This window comes from Camelus ferus, chromosome 9 (assembly GCF_009834535.1).
Source record: "Camelus ferus isolate YT-003-E chromosome 9, BCGSAC_Cfer_1.0, whole genome shotgun sequence".
NCBI classification, from domain to species: domain Eukaryota; kingdom Metazoa; phylum Chordata; class Mammalia; order Artiodactyla; family Camelidae; genus Camelus; species Camelus ferus.
Genome location: NC_045704.1, coordinates 23429277 through 23442399, shown reverse-complemented (window position 1 = coordinate 23442399; position 13123 = coordinate 23429277). Strand labels below are relative to the sequence as shown.

General features: G+C 62.2%; 1 protein-coding gene across 1 annotated transcript; it reads left to right on the top strand.

Moving 5' to 3' along the window:
* The first annotated feature begins 241 nt into the window (after positions 1-241).
* On the top strand, positions 242-12176 carry LRP3 (LDL receptor related protein 3). Its single transcript, XM_032486198.1, is given in 8 exon segments — positions 242-369; positions 2238-2285; positions 7606-7744; positions 9054-9268; positions 9737-10797; positions 10799-10854; positions 11141-11273; positions 11521-12176. Coding segments are annotated over 8 exon segments (2310 nt in total). The 5' UTR covers positions 242-296; the 3' UTR covers positions 12106-12176.
* Positions 12177-13123: the final 947 nt, after the last annotated feature.

Sequence of the window (13123 nt, the reverse complement as noted above, 5' to 3'; positions counted from 1 at the left end):
CGGGGGCCCCGGGGCACAGGCCGGCGGCGGCGCCGCGGCGCCTAGGGCGCCGGGGCAGCGGCGGGCGGGGGTCCTCCCTGGCGGCCGCCGCTGAGCCCCCGCGAGGCCCGTGACGCCGCGGCCGATGTGGCCCCGCACGCGCTGCGGGCCTGCACCGCCGCCTCACAAAGACGCCACCGGAGCCGCCGCCCGCACACTGGCCGCAGCCGCCGCGGGAGCCCGACCCCGAGCCGGAGCCGGAGCCCGAGCCGCAGGCGTGGGGCAGGAGGCGGCGCCCGCGGGCGGCCGGCCCCGGCATGGAGAAGAGGGCGTTTGCTGGGCCGGAGGGGGCGCCGGGCGCCCGGGCGCAGCTCGCCGTCGTCTGCCTGGGTGAGTGGGCCGCTCGGACCCGGAGGGGTCTGGTCCTCTGCCTCGCAGCTCCACGCCGCGCCTTGGCCGGACCCCGGCCCGCCCTGCTCCTCTGGTTGCGGCGGGGGCTCCTGGTGCGGGCATTGCGCGGGCTCCCGCCGGAGGCCGCAGAGACGGAGGCTCCCACAACCCCGGCCTGTTGGGGTCTTAGGCCTGGGAGGGCGACTCCGGCCGCGGAGCCCCGACTCCCACCCGGCTCGGAGCAGCGCCCGGCAACCCGGGTGAGCGGTACGCAGGGTGGCCCGTTGTGCGGGCGCCTGGGGTTGGCAAGCCGTGGTTTTCCGTCTGGCCTGCCCGCGCTTAGCCTGGCGGCGATGGGGGATCCGGGCCTCCGGAGCTGCGGACAAAGGCGAGGCCGGCGGGGCTGGGGCCGGCCACCCCCTGAAGAAGAAGGAACTATTTCCTGCCCGGAATTGGGGTGGGGGCGGGTGCTAGCAGGAGCCGGATCTGGATGCCCAGCAGGAGGGGGCTGCTAGAAAGACTTCTGTCTTTTCTTTGTGTCTTCTCAGACCCAGCAGGGCAGGCCTCATTAGCCCAGGGTGGTGTGCGAGAGGGATGGATGGCCCCGGGACCCGTCCAGCCCTGGCACCCCTCTAGCCCTACCCAGGAGTTTTGCTGTCCACCTTTCCAAGGCCCTATGTGGGAGAGAGGGGAAGGAAGGAGTTAAATCCTCAAGCCACATGGCTCCTTTATTTACCATGATGAAGGAGGGAGGCCATTATCTAAGCCCGGGGTCATTAGGGGACACCCTATGGTGTCATCAGTGAAGGCTCTGTAACCCCAAAAGGTTTGTTGAAGCCCCTGAAATGACCAAGTTAAAAAGATGCCTGTTTGTTTTAGGCTGCACCCTCCTCTGCCCTTAAGAATCAGGGAGCTTGGGGAGGCCTATGTCTTGGCTATGTGAGCCGGTCTCAGTAAGTGCCCACTTCCCAATCCGTCAGTGGTCATGTGCTGCTGGGTGCTGGGCTTCCCAGGGGGAGCAGGGCAGGGGGCAGGCCCTTTGGCTTCCCCAAGGCCCTCCCTGCCCAGATGAAGCATGGGTGTCCTGCCAGAGGGCAGCTGGCCTTGCTTCCTCACCAGGTGAGGGCCGACCCCTGCAGAGATGCTCTCTGCTTTCCTTGGCATCCTTGATGTTCCCCTAAACCCTGGGAAGTTGGGGTTGTCCATATCCTCTGTCTGCTCCCATAACTCCTGCAGGAAAGCAGTAGGTGAAAGCAAAGGGCAAATCCCACGGTGGTGGGTACTTGAAAGATGTGGGTGGTGGGCAACTTCTTTGCCTCCTTTCTCAAGGTCAGCATGGCACAGTTAGGAGGACCTTGAACCCTCCTAGCTGTGAGTGCCTGTAAAATGGGGGTAACCAGAACTGTTTCCCACCCTCTCTGGCTGGCAAGGCCCTTCAGAAAGAGGAAGCTCTACAAGATGGGGTTGAGCAAGGGCCTCTTTCTGAAGGATGGTTCAGGCCGGAGGTTCCCAAGCCTGAGAGGAGACAGAAACACAGCCCCTCCCAAGTGAGTTAGAATTCCCAGGCCTGGGGAGTGGCAGGAGATGTCTGGGGCAGCCAGGCTTGCGCCCTGCTCTCTTTGGCTGTGGCTGTTCAGAGTGGGTCCTAAGATCCTCTGGGGTTCTTGCTTCTGCTCATCCAGCAGATCTCGGGTGGGAGCAAAAGTCTCTGTGGCAGTGCTCTGGGCCTTACCCTCAGAGATGAAGAGAACTTGCTTGGAGTTTGGGATGTGTTGTCATGGGCCCCAGGAGCCTGGATCTCAAGAGCCATCCTGCTCCCCTACACCACTATCCCCTGCTCCACTGAACCCTCTTTGTGTCTCTCACAGTGAATATTGTTCTCACCGGGCGGCTCAGCAGTGCGGTTCCTGCTTTAGGTGAGTAAGATGCTTCTCTCCTTCCTCCCTGACCTTCTAGTTTAGTGACCTCTGAGTACTAGCCTTCAGGATCCTGGCTCCACCCCTGAGGTCACCTGGCCTCTTTCTACCACAGTCCTTGGGCATCTTTTCTTTATCACAAAGGAGCTGTTTGACATTGGGCACACTTACACCTCTCTGAGTCTCAGTTTCCTCTTCTGTAAAATGGGTGCAATAACAGGACCTACCCCAAAGCCTGGTTGTTAAGGCTAAGTGAGCAAATGGGGTTAGGTGCTCAGCACAGCATTGGCACATGGTGGCCTAATACCACTAGCAAACTGTCACAGCCCACACAATTGACAGACTGTGCTTCCTGTAGGCGGTGGGGTTCCCAGAGGGCCATAGGGGCACCATGAGATGCCTGCCTGCTTTAAAATTAGACCTGGGATTTAGTTTATAAAGATAATGGCTGAGTGACAACACAGAGAGGCCAAAGCCATTGACGGAGGAATTTGTTGTTTATGTGTCTTTGTGGGAGGGAACACACCATGCCACACAGGACCACAGGGGAAATACCAGGTTTGTCAGGCAGATGCAGGAGTGAGGAGAAGGCCTAGGCCAGAGCCTTGATTGGAGTTTGGGTGGGAAAGAAAGCAGGGCAGGGGAGACAGCTTAGGATTGGCTAGTTTAAATAATTCCGGAGGGCTCTGGGCTATAGGGGTGGTGTCTAGGTGCCGGGTACTTGGCCCTGGGACGAAATGTTGGCGTGTGTGTGAGTTAGATAAGAAAGTGGGTGGGGGCTCAGCCTTGGACCAGCCGGTCTGCCCAGGAAAGGCCAGTTCCAGGCAAGCTGGTTTGCAGGAGGGAGGTAAACACTTTGGCCGACAGTTTGGCCCTGTGATTAGTAGATGCCAAACAAACACATGGGATCTAAGAAAACACAGAACTCCACCACTGCCTCCTGCCTGTCAGAGTGGGTCCGTCTATCCGCCAGCCATCTTTGTGTTTGGGCCTAGTGCCGGACACAGCAAAGACTTCCGGAGTGGGTGGGCAGCTGAGGCCATTAGGGGCATTTGCCCTTTGTTGAGGGTGGTGCCAGGGATTGGCAAATGCATAGGCCTAGGCCCCTGTGGCCCTTGGTGCCTCCAGGAGACAGCTGTGAAGGGCCTTGTGAGCGGGGGCGGATGTGCAGTCCCCAGTCTAGGGGCCTTGGACTTGTCTGATGTCTGCTGAGCTGCAGAGTTGGCAGGACTTTGTACCTAAGATTTCTAGTTCTGCTCAGAGCTCATCTTGCAGCAGAAACCCACCGAAGCTGGCTCAGGGAGCTGGATCTCTGCTGGCTGGGGTCCCTGGGATGGGTAGGCCCGGGGTCTGCAGAAGCTGCTCTCATGGGCCTGTCTCAGACGCATCCCCAGTCTCCCTTCCGATTCTCCCTGCCCACCAGCTCCTGCTTCCGGCAGCCTGGCCGCCTCTGCTGACTCCACTGGCCCAGGGCCCTGCCTTGCTCAGCACTGAGCCAGCCCCAGCCCTGCCTGGCATCCGGCTCCCTCAGCTAACCACCCAGTCCCCCCATTCCAATTTCCAGGAGAAGACTGACTGGCCTCACCTGGGTCAGGTGTCTGTGGCCATGGGTGGGGGCAGAAGCAGAGAGGGAGGAAACATGGGGGTGTCAGTTCTTACAAACGTGAGCCCCAGGCCAGCCCTCCTACTGGTGTGGTGGGTGGGCACGTGACTCCAAACATATCTGCCCCAGGTTTAGAAAAGAGATCTCCAGGGACAAGGTCCACTCCTAGAGCCGGGGAGAAAAGCACAGCCATCCAGGTCCATGCAGGTCTTTGGCTGCCAGCAGGGTCCAGGTTGCCTGTGCATGGCGCCCCCTGGTGTCCCGAGCTGCAGGCACAGCCTGAGTGGCCACTGGTGGTGGTCTGGGGCTGCCAGGGTCTGACCCCTCTAGCATTGCTCAGAGAAGAGGAGACCAGCTTTGGGTGGCCAGGGGGTGCCTCCCGGGACACAAAGCTCCGTGACTCTGCAGTTGCAGGGCTCCCCCCGCGACTCCTGCTGTGAAGAGCCTGGATCAAAACTGTCTCGCCTGCCCCTTCCCAGCCCTCACTGGACTCGGACCCTTGGGAGGGCCCAGCTGGGCTGCCCAAGGAACTCACAGGTTTTTGCCTCTCAGCCCCATCCTGCCCCAGGTTGTCAGGCACTCACTGGGTCACATGACCCACCTCCTGCAACCGGGACTCGGCCCTGCCCCGCAGCCACCGTGGCCCGGGAGGTGAGCCTGGCCAGAGTCTTCAGGGTGTTCTCAGCTCACCTGGCAGCTTCACACAAGAGCTTTGGGCGGGGCTCCCAGCTCCCTGCCATCGGTCACACCAGGCAGGTTGTCTGGAGTACTGATAATCTCTGGAGACCAGATCTGCACTCTGTGCTCCCTCAGGCCTCGCTTGGGTGACTCTTTGGACCAGAAGGATGCTGGTCGAAAAATGTCATCATCACTTGTCCCCTTGAACTGGCCACCTTGACCCAAGGGCCAAGGAATCTTCTGTCTGAGTGAACACAGATCGCCTCTAATTAAGATCAGTCTGTCTGACTCCCCCACAGTGTGTCCCAGCTCCCCTCACTGCCTGCCATCATCACCCCATCACTACCCTAACCTCCCACAGGCATACCCCTCAACTCACCCCAGTGCATGAATGTCTGCCTGGAGACTGCCACTTCCCAGACTTCCCAGCCACCCTCTGAGACAAGCAGCCCCCTACTGACTTCATTTCACTGATGGGCAAGGTGAGGCCTAGGGTGCAACGGTGTATCTGGCAGTGTGGACTCCAGGACTGGATTCATGAGGCCCTTTCCCCCGTCTGTGCCTGGGGCCTGGGGTGATGTTGGAGTCGGGGTGAGGCCTGCCATCCTAGAGAGGCCTGGGGCTGGTTGTCTGAGCTGGTGATGTCCTCCAGGCCCACAGCCAAGCAGCATCCGGTCAGAGGCCCTGCCCAGAGCTCCCAGTTCCTTACTAAGACCCCGGCCTCCCTCCTGCTCCAAGGTCACTCTGCCTGGACCAGGCTGGTGGCTGCAGAGACTGTGGTTATCAAGGTTAAGTGGGCAAATGGGAGAAGAGTGAAGAGTGACTGCCTGACATTGCTGCCCCCTATGTGGGAATTTCTGGGGCGCTCAAGGGTGAGGCTGTTCGGGGGGACGTGTTGTCAGGGGCTTTGTTGAGAGACAGAGCGGGGCTGTCCAGTCGTCTGCTCCTGACTAGGTTGGTGGTCCAGGGAGACAGGCGTCCCTACTCGTGAAAGAAGGGCCAGACACAGGTTATCGTGGGCATGGCTTTCCCCAGCCAGTGTGGAGAGAAACCTGGCCTCCGTGAGTGCTCTGTCCAGTAGGGAAAGCCTCCAGGCCACAGTAGGTATGGCTTTGCCCCAGGCCCTGTTCTGCGGCCAAGGGTACAGGGGGACCGGGGCTGACTCTCACACTGGCTGATGGAACCTCTGGTTCCAGGTTTAGCATTTGCTTTAGAGACTTGATGTGGGGGGCAGATGTGCTCCCAGCCATGCCTGCGCACCTCCCACCCAGCACCTCGTGGGAGGAGAAGCCTCTTTTGGGTTTCACAACCTCACTCCTCCCAGGGTGTCCCCAGGTCAGCACCCAGGGTCTCTGTGAGGCCCACAAGAGCCAGTGGCCTCACCTGTCAGAGGGAACACATTGCTCAGGCCCCTGGCCGCCACTCTGTGTAGTCCTTACCTTCCTGGGCTGCGAGAAGGCTGAGGCTCGGGGAGACTGGCCTCCCAGGCCGCAGTGAGTGCCAAGTGGACAGGCCTGGCTGGAGCCTCGCTGACCTGGGACTGCTGAGGCTCTGATGGTGACCGGAGGGTGGTCAGCCTTGCTTTAAAAGGGTCGGGGGTGGGTGGGTGTTTCTTTTCTAGTCCTCTGATGCTCCTGTGAGCCATTACTGGGGGTTAAGTCACCATTAGTCACAGTGTTGGATCACCCAGACCTCCACGGGCACAGTCCTGAGAGCTTAGGAGGCAGCCGGAGGACTTTCACTCTCCTTTACGCAGCCAAGCCCTTTGAGGTTCCAAAGAGTCTTGTGAATCAGCAGAGAGAGACCCCTTCTTCCAGGGCAACAGTGGAGGGGACCAGACAGCTGGAGAGTGAGGAGGTGGAATCACTGGGTTCGGCAAAAGTCATCGTTTGTCTCCCCGAGCCTCAGTTTCTCCGTCTGTATAATGGGCTCTGCTTGTGCCAGTCTATCATGAAGATCAGATGAAGTGTGGTGGAGGGGTGCAGGGGCTGTGAGGGGTGGCTGCAGCTAAGTGCAGGGCCTTGCCTGGTCCTGGGAAGGCCAGGGCACACCGGGGCAGGGTTTGTCACCTTCAGGCTGGGTGGCCTCAGCTGGGAAGCAGAGGGCACGTGTAATGAAGTGGGTTAAGCATGGCCTGGTCACCTGTGCTGGCTGGCATGATGCTCTGTATTCGTCCCTGACCACAGTGTACGGTCTACACTTCATCACTGCATTGACTCATGGCTGGCAGTGAGGAGCCGAGCCCGCTAGAGGACCAGGGTGGGTCCTGACTCTGCCATTTACCTTCTGTGTGGCCATGGGCAGCTCACTTACCCTCTCTGAGCCTCTGTTTCCTCATCTGGTTATGACATCCAACCCTGGTGGCTTCCCACTTACACTCAAGATAAAACCCAAATGCCACACAAGGTTCAATCAGACCCAGCCTGCGTTTCCAGCCACAATAGGACTTCGGCCCCTCTTGTCCAGGCCTGTTTTATAATCTGCAGAATGTCTGCTCCCTCCCCGGCCTGCAGGCTCCACAGAGCGGGGTTTTTGCCTGTCTTACTAGCATGCTTGCCACATAGTAGGTCCTCAGTAAATATGTGTTGGGTTAGCAAAGCGCCTCCCCTCTGGGGCTGCATCTGGCCAGCCCTGGGGTGGGAGGAGGGGGACAGACGGGGAACCACAGTGGGACTACCTGTGTGGGGCCAACGGGTCTATGGCTGCAGAATTCTCCACTGAATTGAGGCCAAGAGGCCGCACCTGCGAGGTGCCAAGGGAGGTTAGTGGGCTCGCTCCCAGCCCTGCCCAGGATGGGGGATAAGACCTAGACTCTGGGGCACAGGGTGAGCTGCCCTGTGTCCATGTGGGGCCTCCTTGCACTCCCTCCATACGCATCACTTCCATGAAGTCTCGAGTTGTGGCCTTGCCCTTGGCCATTCGTGATCCCACCCTGGGGAAGGCCTGTGCTCAAGCTGTGGGGGGCTCAGGGGCCCCACTCCCTCACCTGCCTTCCACTCAAAGGTGAGGCCAGCCTGTCTCAGCCTCCTCTCCTGACAGCCGCCTGCAGCGGGAAACTGGAGCAGCACACAGAGCGACGCGGTGTCATCTACAGCCCTGCCTGGCCCCTCAACTACCCTCCGGGCACCAACTGCAGCTGGTACATTCAGGGCGACCGAGGGGACATGATCACCATCAGGTATGGGAGCCCTGGGGGTGTCAGAGGGGACTGATGTGGGCCTCCACCTGCTGAATGTGTGTGTGTGTGAATGTGATGGTGCATGTGCGAGCCCACGTCTGGGTAGGTGTGGAGGGCACGTGGGAAGCATGTGTGCGTGCAGTTCATGTGTGGAGCATGTGCATGAGTCTGCGTGTGAACATGTGTGAGTTGTGTAAATGTGAGCATGTGCGTGGGGGCCTCTGTGGCTGGCTGCCCAGACCTGGGCCTCGTCCTGCCCTGGGCCTCTCTCACGGGCTTGTGGGGCTGTCTGTCACCTCAGGCCTGCCAGGGAGGGGAGCCCTGGGGACTGATGGGCATGGTCCAGCTGTCTCTGAGGAGGCGCAGGTGTCCTGTCTGTCCTGCAGGGGTGGCTCGAGGCCAGGCTAGCACCGAACCCAGAGCAGGGTTTCCCCAGGGGCCTTGGGGCAGTCTCGGCAGGAGAGGGGACCAGGCAGGAGCCCAGGTGCTGGAGCTGCGGGGATGTGCAGAGAGAAACGGGGTGAGGTGATCAGATGATGGAGCTGAGGCTGGACCCCTGGACTGGAATGGTCATGGGGATTGTTGGCTGGGAAGTCACTCTCTTAAATGCCAAAGCCCAGAAGCCCCCAGTCACTCCACAGCCCCAAAGCACAGGGATTTAACGGGCACCTTCAGTGTCCCGTGGCCACTAGAAGTCTCTTCAAAGACTCCACCCTTCCTGGGAACTTCTAGGACCTTCCTACTCCACAGACCTGTGGCCTGCTCATCCCACAGCCTGGGCCAGGGGGTCCAGGGCCAGTGTTTCTCTCCAGGTGACAAGCTGCCGCCCCGCCCTGGCCTAAGCCCGCCCCATGTGCATGGCTCCCCTCAGTGCACAGGCCTGGGAGTTTGTGCCTGGTCCTTCCCAGCAGAGCCAGCGTGGCCGGGGTCTGGACCCTTGGGCCTCGCCCTTCAGGGGAGAGAGTCAGGGGAGGGAATTGCCTACGATGGGGCTCTGACACCCCCTCCACTTTGGCTTTGGGGTGCAGGCGCCATGCATGTGCTGACAGAGGGTGAAAAGGGATGAGGGAAGGCCTTCGTAGAGCTGTCCTGGGGCTCATGTGTCCCAGGCTGTCCATGTTGTCCTGATTCTTCATGGAGCCACCCTCGGACCCCTGCGGGGCCCACGGAGTGGCTGAGAGTGGAGGAGAGGAGGGACAGTGGGGCTAGCCGTCCTTGCCATGAGCTTAGCCTTGAAGGTTCCTGCCAGTCCCTGGTCATGTGGGCCCCGCCTGCCTACCCACATCTGCGGTCCTCTCCGCCCCCTCAGCTTCCGCAACTTTGATGTGGAGGAGTCTCACCAGTGCTCCCTGGACTGGCTCATGCTGGGCCCAGCAGCCCCGCCCCGCCAGGAGGCCTTCCGGCTCTGCGGCTCCGCCATCCCGCCTGCCTTCATCTCCGCCCGGGACCACGTCTGGATCTTCTTCCACTCCGATGCCTCCAGCTCTGGCCAGGCCCAGGGCTTTCGGCTCTCGTATATCCGAGGTGATGCCAGCGGCAGGGTGGGCAGGGCGCCTCAGTGTGAGCACCTGGGCTCCCAAGGGGCTGGGCAGCACACTTCACTGGCCCATTCCCTGTAGGGTCTCCCCCAGCACACCTGTCAGGTGGAGCCCAGTATTGGGACAGGGACTGGTCTGGTTGCTGCCTCAGGGTGACTTGGAGTCCCTCGAGGTCACTGACCTCACTTCATAGTCTTGGCCAGAGTGAGAGGTTCATGGCTTACCCCTGGCTCTGGTCAGGAACTGAGCCCACCCTGGCATTCGAGGGGTCTCTGCACCTCAGGTGGCCATGGAGAGTCCAGGGGCCCTTCTCCTTGGGTCCTGCCTCTCCCTGGGCCCTGCAGAGGCCCCATTGGTATGGGGGAACCACCCGCCCGCAGCTGGCCCCAGGCCCTGCGCTGGAGGGCGGCTCTGCTCTCCCCTGACTGTCTCCATCACGCACGTCACCCCACAGGGAAGCTGGGCCAGGCATCCTGCCAGGCTGACGAGTTCCGCTGTGACAATGGCAAGTGCCTGCCCGGCCCGTGGCAGTGCAACACCGTGGACGAGTGCGGGGACGGCTCGGATGAAGGCAACTGCTCGGCGCCTGCCTCTGAGCCCCCGGGCAGCCTGTGCCCCGGGGGCACCTTCCCCTGCAGTGGGGCGCGCTCCACGCGCTGCCTGCCGGCCGAGCGGCGCTGCGATGGCACACAGGACTGTGGCGATGGCTCCGACGAGGCCGGCTGCCCCGACCTGGCCTGCGGCCGGCGGCTGGGCAGCTTCTACGGCTCCTTCGCCTCCCCGGACCTGTTCGGCGCGGCCCGCGGGCCCTCGGACCTTCACTGCACGTGGCTGGTGGACACGCAGGACCCGCGGCGCGTGCTGCTGCAGCTGGAGCTGCGGCTGGGCTACGACGACTACGTGCAGGTGTACGAGGGCCTGGGCGAGCGCGGGGACCGCCTGCTGCAGACGCTCTCCTACCGCAGCAACCACCGGCCCGTGAGCCTTGAGGCCGCCCAGGGCCGCCTCACCGTGGCCTACCACGCCCGCGCCCGCAGCGCTGGCCACGGCTTCAACGCCACCTACCAGGTGAAGGGCTATTGCCTCCCATGGGAGCAGCCGTGCGGGAGCAGCAGTGAGGGTGACGTGGCAGACACAGGCGAGCAGGGCTGCTTCTCTGAGCCGCAGCGCTGCGATGGCTGGTGGCACTGCGCCAGCGGCCGGGACGAACAGGGCTGCCCTGCCTGCCCCCCCGACCAGTACCCCTGTGAGGGTGGCAGTGGCCTGTGCTACACACCCGCCGACCGCTGCAACAACCAGAAAAGCTGCCCTGATGGCGCCGACGAGAAGAACTGCTTCTCCTGCCAGCCGGGCACCTTCCACTGTGGCACCAATTTGTGCATCTTTGAGACGTGGCGCTGTGATGGCCAGGAGGACTGCCAGGATGGCAGCGATGAGCACGGCTGCCTGGCGGCTGTGCCCCGCAAGGTCATCACTGCCGCGCTCATCGGCAGCCTGGTCTGCGGCCTGCTGCTCTGTCATCGCCCTGGGCTGTGCCTTCAAGCTCTACTCACTGCGCACCCAGGAGTACAGGTAGGCGGACGGGCCTGGGGTCAAGGCCAGAGCCTCGCTTTCTACAAGTCGCTGGAGGGAGGCCCAGGGCTCACTGTTCCTACAGCAGTGGGTTTGGAAACTGTGGCACGGCCCATCCACACGGGGCTTCTCTTGTGCACACCAGGGTCTGGGCACCTCAGGATGTCCAGATGGAAGGGCGGGGTCCCACATCCTGCTTCCGAGCCCCTGCATCCGCCCCAGTGGGAGGCTGGAGGTGTGGGGTCCTGGCAACCCTGCCATGCTGCCCTTCTGCCCTTGCTTTCAGGGCCTTTGAGACCCAGATGACACGCCTGGAGGCTGAGTTTGTGCGGCGGGAGGCACCACCATCCTATGGGCAGCTCATCGCACAGGGCCTCATTCCGCCCGTGGAGGACTTTCCTGTCTACAGTGCGTCCCAGGTGAGCCAGAGGGAGTGAGGCCATCCCCTGGCTGGACCTCAGAGAACGCCCTAGATGGGGAGGCTGAGAGGCTGGGTTGGAGAGCCTGTGGCCAGGCTGGTCCAGAGGTCGAGGTGGGAGATGAGGCCTGGATGGGGTGACATGGGAGGCTATGGCCAGGGGAGGGGACAGGTTGGTCTCTTGGGGTATCTGGTCCCTTGGGGGTCGTGCTGACCTCTGCCCCCTCAGCCACCGCCCCACCCTCCAGGCCTCGGTGCTACAGAACCTTCGCACGGCCATGCGGCGACAGATGCGCCGGCACGCCTCCCGCCGCGGGCCCTCCCGCCGCCGCCTCGGCCGCCTCTGGAACCGGCTCTTTCACCGGCCACGGGCACCACGGGGACAGATCCCACTGCTGACAGCTGCACGCACCTCACAGACGGTGCTGGGTGACGGGCTCCTCCAGCCTGCAGCGGGGGCCGCCCCAGACCCCCCGGCACCCCTTACGGACACAGGCAGCCCAGGGGCAGCTGGGGATGGGCCCTCCAGCACCTCTAGCCATGCATCAGAAGTGGGGCCTTCTGTGCGGCCCCCTTCGGGCCTGCGGGACCCAGAGTGCAGGCCAGTGGACAAGGACAGAAAGGCCAGCAGGGCCCCTCTGGTGGACAACATAGCCCCTGTGGACACACCTCGGGAGTCCTGCTCTGCCCAGGACCCTCATCCCCCAGCCCCCACTGCCAGCAGCACCCTGGGCCCCCACCCACCAGAGCCACTGGGTGTCTGCAGGAGCCCCCCACCACCTTGCTCCCCAATGTTGGAGGCCAGTGACGACGAAGCCCTGCTGGTCTGCTGACCCGCTGGACACGCTGGTGACTGCCACAGCCCCGCTTTGTAACCAGGGAATACACAGTCGTTTCTACCCTGCCTTTGTGTCCTTCTTTCTTACTGGGAGGCTCACCCAGAAGCCCAGCATCAGCACCCCGGCCCCTTGGTTGGGTGGGGGTGAACAGGGGGAGAGGGCGGGGTGACCAGCCCCTCTGCGGGGCCCCCGTGCACACAGGCACCCTGGGGCTTGCTTCTACGTCCCTGGACTCCATTCTGGGAATCTTTTCCAGAGAAGCAGGAGGGCCAGGTAGGACTGAAGTGTGTTCTGTGGCTTCTCCCTTCATTCACCGTGTAGGGCACCAGAGTTGTACCCAGACTGAATGGGCCATGGGCATGCCAGACCTAGTCTGTGGTGGGTGCTCTGGTGGCACTGCGCCCTCCCTCCTCCATCCGCCCAGGAGGCCCCGGAGGAGCTGGGCCAGGAGGCTTCTGCCACCAACCTCATGCCTGTGGTGTCAGCATGGCCTAGCTGGGCTGATGCCCTTTGCCCTCTGGTGGAGCGGTCAATCTGCGTAGTAAGGCAGGGCTGGAGATGTGGGCACAGCGTAGAGGAAGCCCATGGGGTCTCCTGCAGGACCTGAGAACTCCAGAAGGTGTTGCTTGACGCTTTCTCAGGGGACAGAGACCGAAGCACCAACGGACAGCAGTCAAATCCATCCCATCCTGTCTCAAAGCCTCAGTTTCCCCACCTATAAACCAGAGTGAGGCTGTGGACTTTGAAGTCCTAACACTCTGAGGGGATTTATGGGAAGAAAGGCAGCTCTAGCAGGAACCCCGGATCCTGGGCTCTCCTGAGTAGCTGAGCTGGTGTTGCAGGCCTTGGGAGGAGGGGAGGGCGGGGCATACCCAGCTACTTCCCCATCGTCCATGTCCCTTCGGGAGTGCTTGGTTCAAGGGACAGAAACCCCCAAATGCCAAGGGTCTCCTCCCGAGCTGGTCAGGCCCCCTCCTCCAGCCAGCTCTGTGCGTGCCGTGCCCCCCACCGA